The 16,074-nt window shown below is 41.0% G+C and overlaps 1 protein-coding gene across 1 annotated transcript in view; it reads right to left on the reverse strand.

The window, feature by feature from the left end:
• Nucleotides 1–6,831: 6,831 nt before the first annotated feature.
• slc6a5 (solute carrier family 6 member 5) overlaps nt 6,832–16,074 on the reverse strand; it is a 34,305-nt gene continuing 25,062 nt past the window's right edge. The window contains exons 14-16 of the mRNA XM_049562166.1: nt 15,558–15,658; nt 12,983–13,150; nt 6,832–10,999 (exon numbers count right to left, since the gene is read on the reverse strand). Of these exons, the coding sequence (XP_049418123.1) occupies nt 10,844–10,999; nt 12,983–13,150; nt 15,558–15,658 (425 nt within the window). The 3' untranslated portion in view covers nt 6,832–10,843. The remainder of the gene's footprint in view (nt 11,000–12,982; nt 13,151–15,557; nt 15,659–16,074) is intronic.

The following is a 16,074-nucleotide window of genomic DNA, read 5'->3' on the forward strand; positions in this document are numbered from 1 at the left end:
ACAGCCCTTTCCGACAGGGAAATATCACTCTTCAGATTCGTCATATTCCTTTGACAAAAAGAGTAATTTGTGTGTTATTATGTGACTTTCGAATCCAAACGTGGGATCCACAGGAACACATTGCTTAGCTTTTGTGTTGGTTTGAGTGTTAAAGTAAAGTAGGTAATGTGGAAGATTAATACCACATAATTCTCAAAGAACTCTTGGCTAAGTCATGAACAGACCAACACATCCTCACCCCGACCTCGTCACATATAAACGTTTGGTCATGGACTTTCCACGTGGAGATACGACATGAAAGGTACCCTGAGTGCGTTGGTTGTTGACGTTCTGGGACGCTGTGTCAGTTTTTGCCTGTTACATGCATTATCGCGCTACATCAGTACAACACCTCGAATTGACATTTGTTTTCCTCCAACAATTAACACACAAGGTTAGGTTTAGGAGGAAATAACAGGGTTTGGCTTTATAATCTTGCTGGACGCCAACAACACACTCCCAGGTGAAAGTCATTGTTTGTTGGATCCTCCCACAAACCCTACTCGGACTTTCGCCACCTTAACTTTCCTTCTTGTCTACAATTCCCTGTGACGCCACAGAGAGCTGTTAAACTATAACAGTGTCCAGTTGCATATCAAGTCAGACCGGATTTCGACGACTTCAGAGTGAGACCAGGTTTATACGTGGCAAAGTCATCGTGCAGAAACCAATGTCAGGTCATGTGGGGGACTGTTTTTAGCAGGGCTTAAGAAAATAGCATTTTGATCCTACTTCAACCACAATTCTGATGTTTGGATTTTAATACATAGGGAACACTACTGCGGAGCTACAGAATTATATTCAAACATTTTTAAAAATAGTGGGCCGCCCTTTAAAAGCATATAAGAATATTTTGCTGATGTGGTTGTAGTCTGCTGCCTCTCAAGGTCAGCTCACTTCCTACCTTATCTCATCAGCTTTCATCGGCTGATGAGATAAATCATGAAGGATTTTCTTGTCAGCTGCATACAGGCAGGAAACTGTGAGCCAGGTCTTGTGTCTTCAAGCCGAGGGCCAGGCAACTTTTAACTGATGGTGAAGTAAACAAACTGGCTGTCGGCGAGCCTGCCGCGGTCAGAATGATAAATGTCTGAATGTCACCACCTGCAAAACGGAGACAAAGTGTTCTTGAGCACATCAAACTTTATTTTTCTCTCCTGCAGAGATCTTTGATCTTACATTAGCAGGTTGTGAGGAGAGGGACGGAGCTGACAGTACAGATGGCAGCACTTTTCTTCAACAAAACTTTCAGGTCTAAGTGCTTTCGACAGACGGTAAATGATGCTATATCTTAAAAACAAAGAGAATTCCCCCTCTGGTTTGGAATAATGGCATGGGTGTTTTGTTTCTTGAATCTTGTATGAATATCCTCCTGGAGAGTAAGTAAAATTTCCACTGTGAATAACCAACTGATCATTTTAGTCTCATGTTAATCTGTGTAAATAGCTCATTTAAGTAAGTAACGAAACTTTGTGTAATTTCTGTAATTTAGATTTGTAGCTGAATTTGTCTTTTAGCAAAAATTCTTCCGTACTTTAATTGCTTACCCTCCGGGCGGATCTGTCAAACAGCTGCAGCTGAAGTGGAAGGAGCGGGAGGCATTTTAGGTGTAAATTCAGGAGGCTCATCTGGCTACTCAGAATGAATACCTCTTTGGAGAATAAGCACAGTAGCTTAAATCAACCACAGGTGCAAAATATCAGCAAATAATAAAATGGATCATACACTTATGGAGCATAATCAAAGTGTTCTGTCATAAAATGCAGTGTAGGTGCAGAAATTACATTTAATTCAGATGTTGTCCTCGCACTCTGAGGAAGACATGTTTTCATCCTGAAGGGTGACTGTTGAAGATCTGTGAAACTACAGATTATCAGGGAGGAGAAGGCCAATAATAATGAGGTAAATGTTTTTTTCTGCCTGATGCTGGACTTTTGATGCATCAAAGAAAATTTTATTGACTCTTATTGCTGTGTGTGAGCAGAGAAAAGAGCAGTCACCCTGTTTACCTTAACTATTTGGGAAGACAGTTAAATTATGGTGATTAAAGGGGATCTATAATGCTTTGCTTATTTTCTGTCATAATGTTACAATGTCAGACATTCATATCATATCATCATCATCATATAACATGGCCAAAGTTCCAAATAATGATGAAAAAATATGTAAAAGTTTCCAAAGTTTTTGCTACTTTGGAAACAAGCTGATGTCAGCTCCTTGTTAAAATGTAAACGGGTGAGTTGTATAAATATTCACCCCTGCGCAGGTGTCATGAAGAGGGAAATTAGCATTAGAGACCAAAACCATTTTTGTGCCAGGCTGTAAACATGTTTATTTCTGCTGTAAAGTTGGGCATTTCAACATGGGGGTCTATGGGGACTGACTCGCTTTTGGAGCCAGCCTCAACGGGCCGTTCAAAGAACTTCAGTTTTTGGCACTTCTGCATTGGCTTCCTTTCAGAGCCCTGCAGGTTGCTGCTTGGTGAATGCAGGTGTTCCAGCACAAACAGTATGAGAAAAATAAAGTGTTTTTTGAACATTAAAGCACGTAAACATGTTCCAGAAGGGACTCAAAATACAAGCATGAGCCTGGAAATGAGCATAATAGGTCCCATTTAAAGGGGAACACTACCTGAATTAAGCTTAGGTGTTTAACCGTAGGCAACTGGACTTGCCTGAGTTTATTGAAGACGTTTCACCTCTCATCCAAGAGGCGTAAGTTACGTTTTAATTCAGAGAAGGACCCAAAAGCAGATTCAACAGGCAGACTGAGGTTTTAACAAAAGGCGAGCTTTAATGAGGCTGGTTGAAAAACACCCAGAACCAGGAGGCAACTCAAAGTCCAAAGTAAACAGAACAAAAAAAAACAAACTGAAAACCAACCAAGAAAATACATGATGATCAGGAATGGATGCAGGCAGGATGAACACAGGATGAACAACAGAAGGTAAGCAGGACGAACTGGACCCAGGATGAGAAACACGATCAACACAGGCAAACTGACAAAGGAAAACACACTGGTGTATACACAGAAAACTATTCATGACATTGGCAAAAGGAGTGAAACAGGGACTGGCTAACAGCACAGGTGGAGGAAAGAATCTACAAACTAAAACAAGAAGCAGATTAAACATGTTTGAATAACATGAAACAATGAACACAAACAGAAAACTCCAAAACAAAGTCCACAAGATAACATCATGACAGCGTCTTCAGTTCTATCAGACTGGCAGGCTTTAAACTTTCTGCATTGTGGGTGGGTGATAAGTGGTGTCCTACAATGACAGCTTAACACCTATTCACACCTGGACCCATCTGAACCCAATGACATACATGATGGCTGGGTGGGTCAACGACTCACATGTGACCTCAACGACTCTGTAGGGTTCACACCCACACAGAGTTTAAAGCATGCGACTCAGCACCAGTCTGTTAGACCTGAAGAAGCCTCTTGGATGAGAGGGGGAACGTCCTCAAGAAACTCAAGCAAGTCTGATTGCCTACGATACAGCACGTATGATTACCATGACCTAGATGACTGAGAATCTTCACCAACACCTAAATTAAGAATTAAATTATGTTGTTTCCATAGTCTTTAAAGTTTAATCAATATTTGTGAACATGAGCTTCTCTCTCTCTCTCTCTCTCTCTCTCTCTCTCTCTCTCTCTCTCAAAGCCAGAAACCAGAGAAGTGAGTCTCAAACTTTGATGTCATAGGGTATACAGGCTGGAGCTGCTCTATAGACAATGAATTTTGTGGACCACAACTTTGGTCTAGACAGAAATATCTCAAAAACTGTTGGATGGATCATCCTCAGAGAATGAGTTCGGGGCCTTTTCATATACCTCCAGGCCAAAATTTCAGTTTACTTAATACTTTTGTGCATGACCAGATACCTGCAAAACTAATAACATTACCATGATCCTCAGCTATTCCTCGTGTTTAACATGCTAACAGGCTGATAAACATATTAGCATTTATCCTCGAACCACCTCTGTGCATAAGTACAGCTGCACACAGCTTCTAACGTGGCTGTACTCTTGCACCCTATTTGCAAGAGACTAGTACTACCTGGGGGCCTCTGGTAAGTTGTAATAATTGTAGAGGTTTTCTGTTATCTTAATCCTGTGCAAATCAGCCATGTCCTGTGCAAATTGGCATCTCTGTGATTTGGGTTCCTATTTAAGTATATTGTTTTCTGTGCCTTGTTTGTTTTTTTCACGGTGGAGAATTATGGCGGCTTCGTTGGGAATTATGACTGAAAGTTTTGACAGTGTATTGGGTGCAGAAGGCGAATCTTGCTACACAGCTTGAAGACCTGGGGTCTAATTTATAAACACTGCGCAAGCATAAAACGAGGCTTGAAAGAGGTGTAAACCACTTCCTGCGCAGAAGTTGTGATGTATAAAGACAGACTTGATGGGAGAGACTTTGACCCATGCTTATGAACATTTTGGAGACGGGATATTGGCAATGCAGATGGTGAGGTGAAAGCCTGATTGTAGAAATTGTTGAATACTTTTTGGCACATGCCATTTTTGGCTTTTGTATGTACATACATTTTTAGTATAAATCCTACGCATTTTTTTATGAATGAGACCCCTGTTCACAAGAAAAGCATGCTCAAATCAATCAGAAGAGCAAAATCTCAAAGACTGTGAGATTTATAATGTGACAAAGTATGGCAGCTGTTTGTTTGTTTAAACCTAGTCTCGCCAACAGACAATCAGAGATCTCCGCCGTCTGATAGTCTGGGGACACTCCTTTCTAAAGTGTGTTTAATACACTGGCGAAAACGGCAGGCAACAAAGCAACGCCTCTTGCATTTTTTGCATTTCCTTCTCGGAAATGTGCGCTCCCCCTTTTCTCGTCCGCAAGGAAACAAACACACAGAGAGAGCTTGAAAATGGATGGATGCTGAGAGATTAAACTCCATTTCATCAAACGTGTGCTCACCCATGAAGAAAATATTTTTTCCAGTGGATGTCTTAGTTACAACATGATTGAGCTAACTGGAGTAGTTTCATGTCGTATCCGACAACGGGAGGCTTTTAACAGATGACGTCCTGATGTTAGCTTTGCTGCTAGTGTTAGCTGTCCCTGTCAGCTGCAGCCACTGATGCTTTCTAGACATCGTGATTTCCCAAAACTGAATAAATACCACACATAGCAACACAAACCTGCTTTGCTAGCTCAATCATGTTGTAACTAAGATATCTGCTGGAAAAAAAATTTTTTTCACGGACCGTTTAATGAGTTATTGCCTATTACAGACACCGCTAACGGCTAAGAAATAGTAATGTTTGTTCAATCACTGTGTTTATAGACTTTACAAACATTGGATTAGTCTAAACGGTGATACAGTGATGTGAAAAATGTGATTTTATATATGTATATGTATATATAGCTAAAAGCTCTGCTGGTTTTCTACCCAGAAGTATTTGTAAACAACAAGGTGATTCCCTCTATAGTGCGGCCGGGCGGATGAGTCATGGCCTTGTAAAAGATTATGTCTGTTTCTTTTAGTTGGCGAGAATGTGTCGCCGCAAACGCGACAAACATCCACTAACTTTGACGGCGTTTTCTGCGAGCGCGGCTGAGCCATTTTGTACCGCTACACGTGTTTCTAGTGGGACTATGATTACAAGCACAAGAGTTCAGCGAGCCACCAAAGGACCGCCCTGCAGATTTACTATTGGTTCTGCAACGTAGGGAGTTTTTTTAAAATCTGAAATTGTATCCACCCATCTAAACACAAAATCAGGGAGAAAGTCATCAGTCTTTAGTTAAGCAAAGCGTCTAAAGACTGACTTGTGAGTCTAGTTTAAACCATATTTAAAAGAGAAAAGGTGCAGTGTAGTGTTTCTGTGCTGTGTAGAGTGGAGTTAAAAAGTACTGTAAGCATCATATCTGGGGGAAATGTCAGCACATTTGAGTAAAATACAGACTTCACTTATCCTGTGCAAATGTGCCGCACGAAACACAGATGTAGGGGCACCTAGGTAATACTAGTCTCATGTGAATGGAGCTTGAGTCTTGTTTTAAATGATGCACACTCAAATATGTGTTCAGAATTATTTCATCCAAAATCTATTTTGCCAAATGGTTCTCACTTTATTTTCCTGCCTCTTCATAGCTAATCAATAAATAAGGCTGTCTGCTTTCCAGCATTGTGTCGGGACTTCTTACTTGTGTACGTGATATACTACAGTAAGCACCGCGCTCCATGCAAATTAATTTAAATTGCAAATCAGTTTGTCATGAAATATGCAAGCTTGTCTGCCACAGTCAGTGGTGTTCAGCAACACATGGTATGTACCAACAAACAACATGCCTGCAGGAGCCTTCAAACCGACTTTCCATTCAGCCTCCTCTTTGATCATGATTTTCCTGTAAACAACAAACAGCATGTAGCATTTTCACACAGCCGTGATGCCTTCAGTTACTCAGCAGCTGAATGTGAAAGTTGATTGACAGGTCACAGAGGGGACTTATTGTGTTAACCTAATTTCTTTTGTTGTTAATGTTTATAGCCCCACTTATACAGCGGGGGTGCTCGTCTAAAAGACAGTGACAACAAAGAAAACAATAACATTTATTTATTGATTCATAGGTTATACATTTCATGATATAATAGCGATATATTATTATTGGCAAAGATACTATAATCCAATTGCATTTCTATACATAAATACAAAATCTGAGGTAGGGCCTCAAAGATTGATGACAGTTAAAATAAATAAATGCATTTCACATATATGATATATATTTCCTTTTTTTTTACATCTCACACCAATTTTTAAAACATATTTGTTATATATCTACTCTCTATTTTTAAAATCAAAGGATGTCATGGGCTGTTGGAGGCACATATCTATATCCATAGGCAGCAGTACCTCACATAGAACACACAGAAATATATGACATTACTCAAGTAATTAGAAATTTAACCTATGCATTCATAGGTCGGACAATAAAGTGCCAAAAAGACACAACAGACATAACAATAGGAATACTTGTACCATATGAGACAGACGATAAGCTATTCTGTGGTGTTATTTTTGAAATACATACAATATTCTACCATTAGAGGACATCTATAAGGCCAATGGTTACCTGAAGATGTTTTGTAACGTATTGGCAAACATCGAGGAACACTACATGGGATATGAATGGCAGTATCTCAACCCTCCTATACGCAGATGACACATTCCTTTTTTCTTCTAAAGTTTGTTTTCGGTTTCCACTACAACCCTAAATAAAGATCTCTTTCTTTGGTTACCTATACTGCCCAAAGCTGACTTGCAGGCAAAGCGAATTGACAGTTACTTTTTTTTTCTTCTTCTTCCTCCTCCGTAAGAAGGACAGCAACCCTCTGTTTCGTAACTTTATGCAGAACAAAAAGCTCCCTAACGTAAACATGCACAGACTTATACTACTGAGAGAGAAAGGACAAGGATTACTATACATGGACACTGAGTTACAGCAACACAAACTGCACATGCAAGCTCTTCAGTGTTATATTTTATAAAGCAATGTGGTTTTAACTGAACCCTTAGCCATTTTTTTTCTCAAACCAAAAGCAGAGAAGCCCAGTAGAAATGGAAACACAGAGGACACAAACACATAACTTATAGCTATTTAGCTGGGGCCCTAAGGGAAATCATTAAAATCTATCTCAGGGCATAAAAGGCCTTTCATCATTCTTACTGCAAAGAGCATACTGTCCACTACATCCAACACATGATTTAAAACCTGCTCCATCCGCCACCCCTGCTCTCAAGTGAGTGGTTGCGATTGAATTTTTTTTCGGAGCATATTAGTGTTAAAAGTTTTACCCAGCTCAAGTTCACAATTGGTGGTCTAAGATCCTTACACCCATCAGAAAAGAGAAAGAGGAGCATCAGGCTGAGGCATCCTAGGAAAAAAAAATCCTGTAAATCTCCTCTGTTTCTCTCAGCAATCTACTCTGAGACTGGCCATGCAAACATCTGATTGACAGTTAAGTGGAGTTCAGTGAAACTAATACAGAGACACACACACACACACACACACACACACAAGCGTACACAGACACACGTTATTATCACATTTGAACAAAGAGAGCTAAATGCGCTAAGTCTTAACAAAAGCAACACTGTGGAGCAGGCACGCTATTTAACAACAGGGTTTTTGTGCTCATTAATTGATTATGTTTTGTCTGCAACCTCATATCTGTGCTATTTTCACGTCAAGATTATGAAAAGACATGGCTTAGAGAAATGGTTAGGGAGACCCTTAAAACCTCTGAGTGACTGTAATTGCATCCATACCTGCAACTTCCATTTAAACCACTCAACAAGTAAATGCCTGCAGTGTTAAAAGCATAATAAAGGCGATCAGGACTTTGTGTCAACATGAAAATGAATATCCAACTGGTCAAAGTGTGGAAAGGACTAATTGCTTCTGAGTGGATACATGGTGTTATTGTGTAGGTAATTGGTTGGCAGCCCACAAAGTAAAAGTTGGCTGCCTGTCATGTCACATTTAAAGGGGCTGCAAAGCCAGTCGGGTGCCTGCTGAGCTGCACCGGCCTGTTACATCTGGACTTTAAAAGCCCCAGAAATACTCTTACAGTAACTCATTTGTGCTGATGATGTCGTAACAGCACAACTTAAAGGGACACATGTATTAAACTACAGTAATTAGACTACAAGCGTGATGGACCACAGTGTGAGCAAGGCGTGGAAAGCCTTTCATTTTCTGCGTTTGTAATTAAAACCTGTCAGTGTACTGACGGTCAACAAACTGGCTCAAGAGCCAATTAAATGTTAATATCAAGGCATTTGAAATTAGAGTTTCATAATTAATCTCAACTAATTTTCCATCTAACTATGTTTTGAAAAGCAAGATACTTGTTTTAGCACTGCACACAGCTGGTCAGAGCAGGTTAGGTCACTCGTACATCCTGTATAATCATCACAAGAAGCATTTAAGCAAGTGAAAGCAAAAAGCAAAGTGATGCTGCATTGAGGTCATCAGGAAGTCGTAGTTTGATTCTGATCCTTTGCAGCACACTCCAGCGCTGCTTCCAATATAATTTAACATTAGGATGGCTCTATTCTCTGTTTCCTATGCACTGAATGCTATTATTCCCGCAGCTACCGCAGTAGTCTGGCGGAATCGATTATACCTGAGACCCTGTTTTCACGAGGACACACAGAGAAGCGAGAGGCAAAAGTCTGAAATGGCAAAGAGGTCTCCGGAGGTCTACCACAAACAACAAGAGACAAAGTACACTTCCAGGGAAAGAAGGAGGCCATTTTCTAATCTAATCTTCATCTACTCACACATAGCAGCTGCTCCTAACATGTGAGGACGCGACAACACACACACACTTACTACTTGAACTTTTTTTTTTTTTTAAGAAGTGTACACTTTGTACAAGATTTTACACAGCTAGCAGGAGAAACATGGGGTTCAGAGAGACATGAACACACTCACACTCATTCTCTGTCTTGCGCGATCTCTCCTCAGCTGGAGGCTTTACATATATAACTGTATATGTATATATATATTTATATATTTTATACTGTTACTCTACTGATGTGATGCACTTTGTAAAGATGGTTTCCACAGATGCTTTGACAAGTTCACAACACATACAGAGATAAATACAACGTCTAAAATATATGCACAGAGTGACTATCAGGTCAGGTTTCCCGGACTTAAAAAGGTTAAATGGCCACGTTGCTAAAGGAAGGATTGACTAGTCTAGTGGTTTCCTACGTTAGGAATGTGTCCTTTAATTTCTAGGATAATACAATAGAGGAGAACAGGAATACGATTTAATAAATAGACAAAGAGAGAGGGTATCACAAATGGTCCCTCAGGTTCAGAGAGAAAAATAGACCCAAGCTTCTAACGTACTGCAGAGTCATTCAGGCCAGAGTGTATCTACTGTAAGTGGTCATCAGGATGCGTTTGCTACTCTATTGGGACGTAAGAGGCACAAATTGCAGATCGTGTAATCTATTTTTGACAAAGCAAAAGCAACTGAGCAGTGTAGCTAGTGTGAATATACATATATACTGCTGGATAGGAACAAAATGTGATACCAGTGCTTTTTTTTTTTTTTTTTTTTTTTGCTTTTTTTTTCCTTCCAGAGGCAGTTGATATTATTTGTATTGCCACTGGAAATTTGTACGCAGATGGAACAAAACACAGATCCCCGCCGAGCTTGTTGAACCGCTGCTTCTCTGTCGCTCAGTTTTCTTTTTGTTTTCCTGTGTCTGCTTGCACCGAGATGATTCATTATCTCTACACACAAATATGACGGCACACGCACACACAAACGCACGTACACACACACACACACACACACACACAACTCCATAGGGAGCAGCTATGGTTGAGTCTAATATTGCAAGTGCAGTCTGAGCTGTGTCATTTTATGACACAATTTTCTCTTGGAATAAAGATCCCTGGGAAGGGTTCTGAAGTAATCAGTGGTCATGTGTGGGGGGGGCGATGATAGCCCGTTAACCGAAGCAGCAGTGGAGGAGTAGACTCCACCTGGGCATCCACTCCTCCGTGAGAGAAGAGAGGAAGTGGTGAGGAAGAAGAGAAGGAAGAGGAAAGGGGAGTCTGTTTCCACATCCACGATACAGGGAGAGAGACAGGAAGCAAAGAGGGTGATGCACAGACAGGAGAAAGAGAGAGAGGAGGAAGAGGAGGAGGGAAAAGAAGAGGTGGAGGTTGCCCTCCTCCCAGTGCCCCCCTGCAGGGGTTGGAGTTGGTGAGTGTGGTGCTGTCCTGGCACCTGCTACTGGTAGGAGCCAAGCTGGAAGTCCTTGGGGGGCAGTTTGAGGCCCAGGGAGTTGGTTCCCAAGGGGTCGATCATGTTCTTGTAGCGTTCTCCGCGGTGCTTCATCAGGAAGGGACCCCAATCTGGCTGAGGGGAGCATACCAGCTTCAGACGCTACGAGAGGAGAGGAAAGGAAAGGAAAGGAGGTATACGGTGGGTTTATACGGGGAGAGCAGATATAGCGAGTCATATCTGTAGTGGGGGGAGGGGCACAGAATTGTTTTCAAGCAACCCAATCAGCAGAAAAAATGTTTGCATTGAATGTTTCTACAAACCACACATACACTGCATTTGTACATTATTTTGTAACAGATATGTTACTATGTTCTCAACAATGCTGTGGTGAGGGTGTGGTTAGGGTCTACCCACAAAAACCACTTGGTTACAATTAGGAAAAGATCATGTTTTGGCATAAAACACCCACGTTTGGGAGCTAAAACATGCTGTGAAACCCTGCAATGTGTCGGTGAAATATACCCCGGTTCCCAGAGACAAATGCCGCTGGAAAACACCACGATGTGCCACTAAAAACACCCAGGTTTCGTGGTTCAAAAACCAAAGTGCCGCAATATGTAGACTTATTCGGTTTGCGAAGGAACACCTGGTCGAGTGTGTCTTGACGAGGCTGGCTGCTAGCATTAGCATCAGAGGCTGTGCTAGCTTAGACTTCCGGGTTCACTGCTAAATGCTTTGCATTGAGGTGACATTTCAGACTTTCAGTAGTTTGATGGTACGAAAATTCCTTACTGCAGAAACTGCAGAGAACGATGCTCCTATCAACAGATCCATCTGGGCGGTTTTTAAATGTAAATGTTCCATTCATGGGGCCGAGTAGCATCTTCTTATCTGCCTCCATTATGTGACAAAGCTGCTGTGGCTTTCAATGACTCACTTGATTAAAGGGCACCACGGGACGCAATTAATCAGTCAATCATTTTTTTATTGGTTATTTTTTCTGTGATTAATTAAACGAAATTAATGCATTATTTTGACAGCCCTGGTGCAAACATATTCCTGGTATGCAGGAAACATACAATACCAACATTTTGTTGGGCTGACTGGGCTGTTTTCTTAACATGGACATGGGACAAAATGCAAATTTCATGTCATTATTATCCAGACCAAAATAATGTTGATCTACTTGGCGATAATCATCAAAATATGATCTTTTGCGTTTTTTGAGGACGGTGCATTTGCAGCCTGTTTTTGCACAGTCTCTGTTATTGTTTGTTGCCCAGCAGTCACTTTGGATACTGCTGGACATATTCACGATTATCCACTAATGGAAATTAACCACAATCAAGTTTTTGAGTGTTTTTTATCATGATCTGCAATAACATCATATATTGTACCATCCCATCTCAACAGTAAGGTTTTTAGGTAAAGATTTAATGGATAGCTTCTCTAAAAACCAATAAAAACTCAAAATTAAAAAAAAATATGTATATATATATAAATATATATATATATATATATATATATATATATATATATACATTTATATATATATATATATATATATATCTATATATATATCTATATATATATATATATATATATATATGTATATATATATGTATATATATATATATAAAAGCTATTGGGTTACCCCCGCTCTGCTTGTAAAACATCATCAGAACAAGTTGTTCTGCAGCAGTACCACACAGACAGTATCACTCTGATGAACAAGTAAAAACTATGATGATTATGTATTCACTACAGTCAAAGAAAGGAAAGAGATTAAAATGTAAAGTTGGAGGATGGCATGTGATTGAGGTTGCTGTCAGAGCTGCTGAGGGAACAGAGACGTTAGGAGAGAAAGTCACGATCATCACCATCCATTAATCTGAGTATTTAAAAGGGACCTGCCGGAGTCCCAGAAAAATGTCCAAATTAATACTCAGCCAGCAGCCCGCCTCCCTCTGCTAATGAGCAAAGGATGAGACTATTGATTTCTCCGACAGTGTGTGTGTGTGTGTGTGTGTGTGTGTGTCTGTGTGTGTCTGTGCGTGTCTGTGCGTGTGTGTGCGCGCGTGAAACAGACCAAAACAAAACTTACGTAACAATGTCTGGTCACGGCTTTGTCTCAATTATTACCTCGATTAAGGTGCCGGGGGCGAGGTGCATCTTAATGGCGAACATGATGGGGATCCAGATGACGGAGCAGATGACCATGAGCCAGCCCAGAACCATAGACCAGGTGGGGTAGGTGTAATCCTCGTACGTCATTACCTTCCACTGGTACAGACTCAGTCCCAGGATGCCCTGTACAGAACCGGAAACCAAGGAGATTGATGTTAAATGAGATGTTTTCTCTGTTACCTTCAAGAGCTACTGCCGCAGTGTCCTTGAGCAGCATCACTGCAGCTTCTGCTCCAGTGACACTGATCAGGGGTCACAAGTATAAGGCAGTGGTTGTGCTGGTCAGTTGTGTTTGCAGATTTTCACAGAAAGTTATCCACATTTTCAAAAGGAGAAGATCATTTATCACTTGCAAATTTGTTTCCTGCAGCTCTGCAGGTTTGAGTAAATCACTTCAAATGACGAGGCGTGTGAAGCTGTAACTTTGGGGTCATCCCTATGTTTCCACGGTTCTATGTTCCCCACTTAACCCTGCAAAATAGCTTCTGTGTTCCCCGCTTACACAAAAAGGGTTCTATGTTTCCCGCTTGGTTGAGCAGGCAACATAGAATGAGTGAACAAGTTGACCACCAGTTCTGGAATCCAACCTGCATATATAACGCTTTTTCAATTTACAGGCTGGTTTTGCTTAACGAGGCAAAATGATACAAATCGAGGCCCCCGGTCTCAACATTAGATACCCACTAAATACGTACAGTAGTGTTTCTCCCTGCCATGAGTTGCTCATGAGTTCCTGCTTGGTTGATAGACTGTACATTGTGATGACATCACAGATTTTCTCAGATCAAGGAAAGTCTTAAAAATATGAAACCACCATGGCTCAGAATTCATAATTCATTCATAATTGTTGTTGTCCTGTCAACAGTTTTATTATGTCTCTTTTATAATGGTGGTCTGTGGGGAAAATGCTTCTGGGTAGCAGCGGATTTTTTTTGCTGCAATACCGCGAGTGGCCACTAGGAAAGAAATGACTGCAAAGCTGAAAGACTTTCCGAGGGGCCTGGTTCTGTTCCAAGCTTGCTCAACGTTTATTGGAGCACAGAGCAAAAAGGGGCGGGACTTGGAAAGGGCTAATTGCGATATAATTAGTACGAGTCATTTTTATTACCACAGCTACAAACAGTGTTAAAACAATTCAGAAATCAGCTATGGGTATTTACAGATGCTGGTGATACCCACTGTGTACGAATAAGTAGGTGATTGTGGCTTAGAGGTAGAGCAGGTCAACCACCAATCAGAAGAACGGTGGCTTGATCCTTGTCTCCTCCAGTCTGCATGTTGAAGTATCCTTGGGCAAGATACTGAACCCCGAATTGCTCATGATGGCTGTTCCATCAGTGTGTGAGTGCGTGTGAATACTGAGTTGCAGGCAGCACCATGTATGGTAGCCGCGGCTACCAGTACGTGAATGTATAGGTGAATGTGACGTAGTTTAAAACCACCTCAAGTGGTTTGAAGACTAGAATTAAATAACTGCGTACTGTAGGTACACAGTTAAAGTTTAACTAGAGGTCAATTCAAACAGTGGGGAAAAAACCCTCAATCCTTCAGTGTAACAAAATCTAACAAATCACTCTACGATTTTTCCAAAGCCAGTGGGATGCTTAACTATAAAAGAAAATTTATGTGAGGTCATTTATTAATAAATGCCTTTTCTACATCCTTCAGCAAATCCTGATTGGTAAAAATCTCATAATAACGGCCTAAATGTTATCCTACTTTTATGGTCTGATGTAGCCTGCACTGAGGGAGGATTGTGAAGTAGATTTATTCCCAGTTCACTGTACTGAACACAGGACACATAGCTAAAGCTCTGTCCACTGTTCCATGAAAGAGGAGGACAGATGATTAAAACTGAGACTATTTTTCACTATATGTGCAGTGAGTAAAAAGAAAATCCACTGCCTATCTACAGCAAATTTGGCTGAAGAGGATTAGAATAAGAGGGGGAAAATGAAAACAAACTGAAAAAAGAGGGCAGACAGAAATAGATTAGCCTGAGGTTGTGCATCAATGAGCTCCCCGAGGAAATCTGATCTCCCTTGAGAGCAGCGAGATGACCAGCCGGCCCAACTGCTGCTCCATTTGTCATTGTTACTTCTGCTTTAGGGCTACAGTGGCTTCCATTACAATTACTAACATGAATGCTGGCCAGGGTCCAACGCTGACACGCTGCTAAAGCCTCTGAATTTAAAAGTTCTGCTACACAGCATTATGACAACTAAGTGGCCATTGTACAGAAAATATGTTCTCTGCAGCATCTGAACTGATATCACACTAACATTTGGCAGTTACAGTTTTGGAAAACACAAACAACTTGAGACTTGGTGACATGACAAGAATTGGAAGGAAGAAATAATTTTCGATTTTAGTGCAACAGGAGCAATTTCTCCTCAATTCCATTCCAATTGTAAATCAATGAACTTGAAAGTGGGCAGCAAAAATGGGAACATTTTAACCCGCACGTGTCAATGTCTGTGTGAGTGTGTCCGTGATGGAGAATGAGAGGAGCAAAAAAACACAAACACACCGTCAGAATGGTTGGAGTCACAAAGGCCCAGCAGATTCTCCAGAATCGGTTTGGCTGGAAACCAATCATCATTTCAATGTCCTCGCAAAACCTCTGCAGACCTGCAGAGACAAAACGAAAAGAAATGAAATAAAAGAAGAGACATGGGAGAAATTCAGAAATAGCAGACAGAGAGTGACCTGGGTTTAATAAGGCCCCTTAAAAAAGGACTGGCAAATTCAATCCATCCTCATGAATGTGTGTGTGTGTGTGTGTGTGTGTGTGTGTGTGTGTGTGTGTGTGTGTAAGAGAGAGAGGGACAGGGAGAGGACATCAGTTTCTGTCGTCCCTGAGAAAAAGGCAGGAGCAGATGGCTTCATTCCTCTGACTTTATTGACGGATAACAGTGAGTGACATGAAGAGGCAGAGCCACACAATCATTTCAATATGTCACCTGCACTGATCCTCTGACACCTGGAGGAGAGCTGTTCACTCTGCTCCTTGGTAACACCCTCCTGACTCCTCCTGACACACACCT

This window comes from Epinephelus fuscoguttatus, linkage group LG2, assembly GCF_011397635.1.
Source record: "Epinephelus fuscoguttatus linkage group LG2, E.fuscoguttatus.final_Chr_v1".
NCBI lineage: Eukaryota > Metazoa > Chordata > Actinopteri > Perciformes > Serranidae > Epinephelus > Epinephelus fuscoguttatus.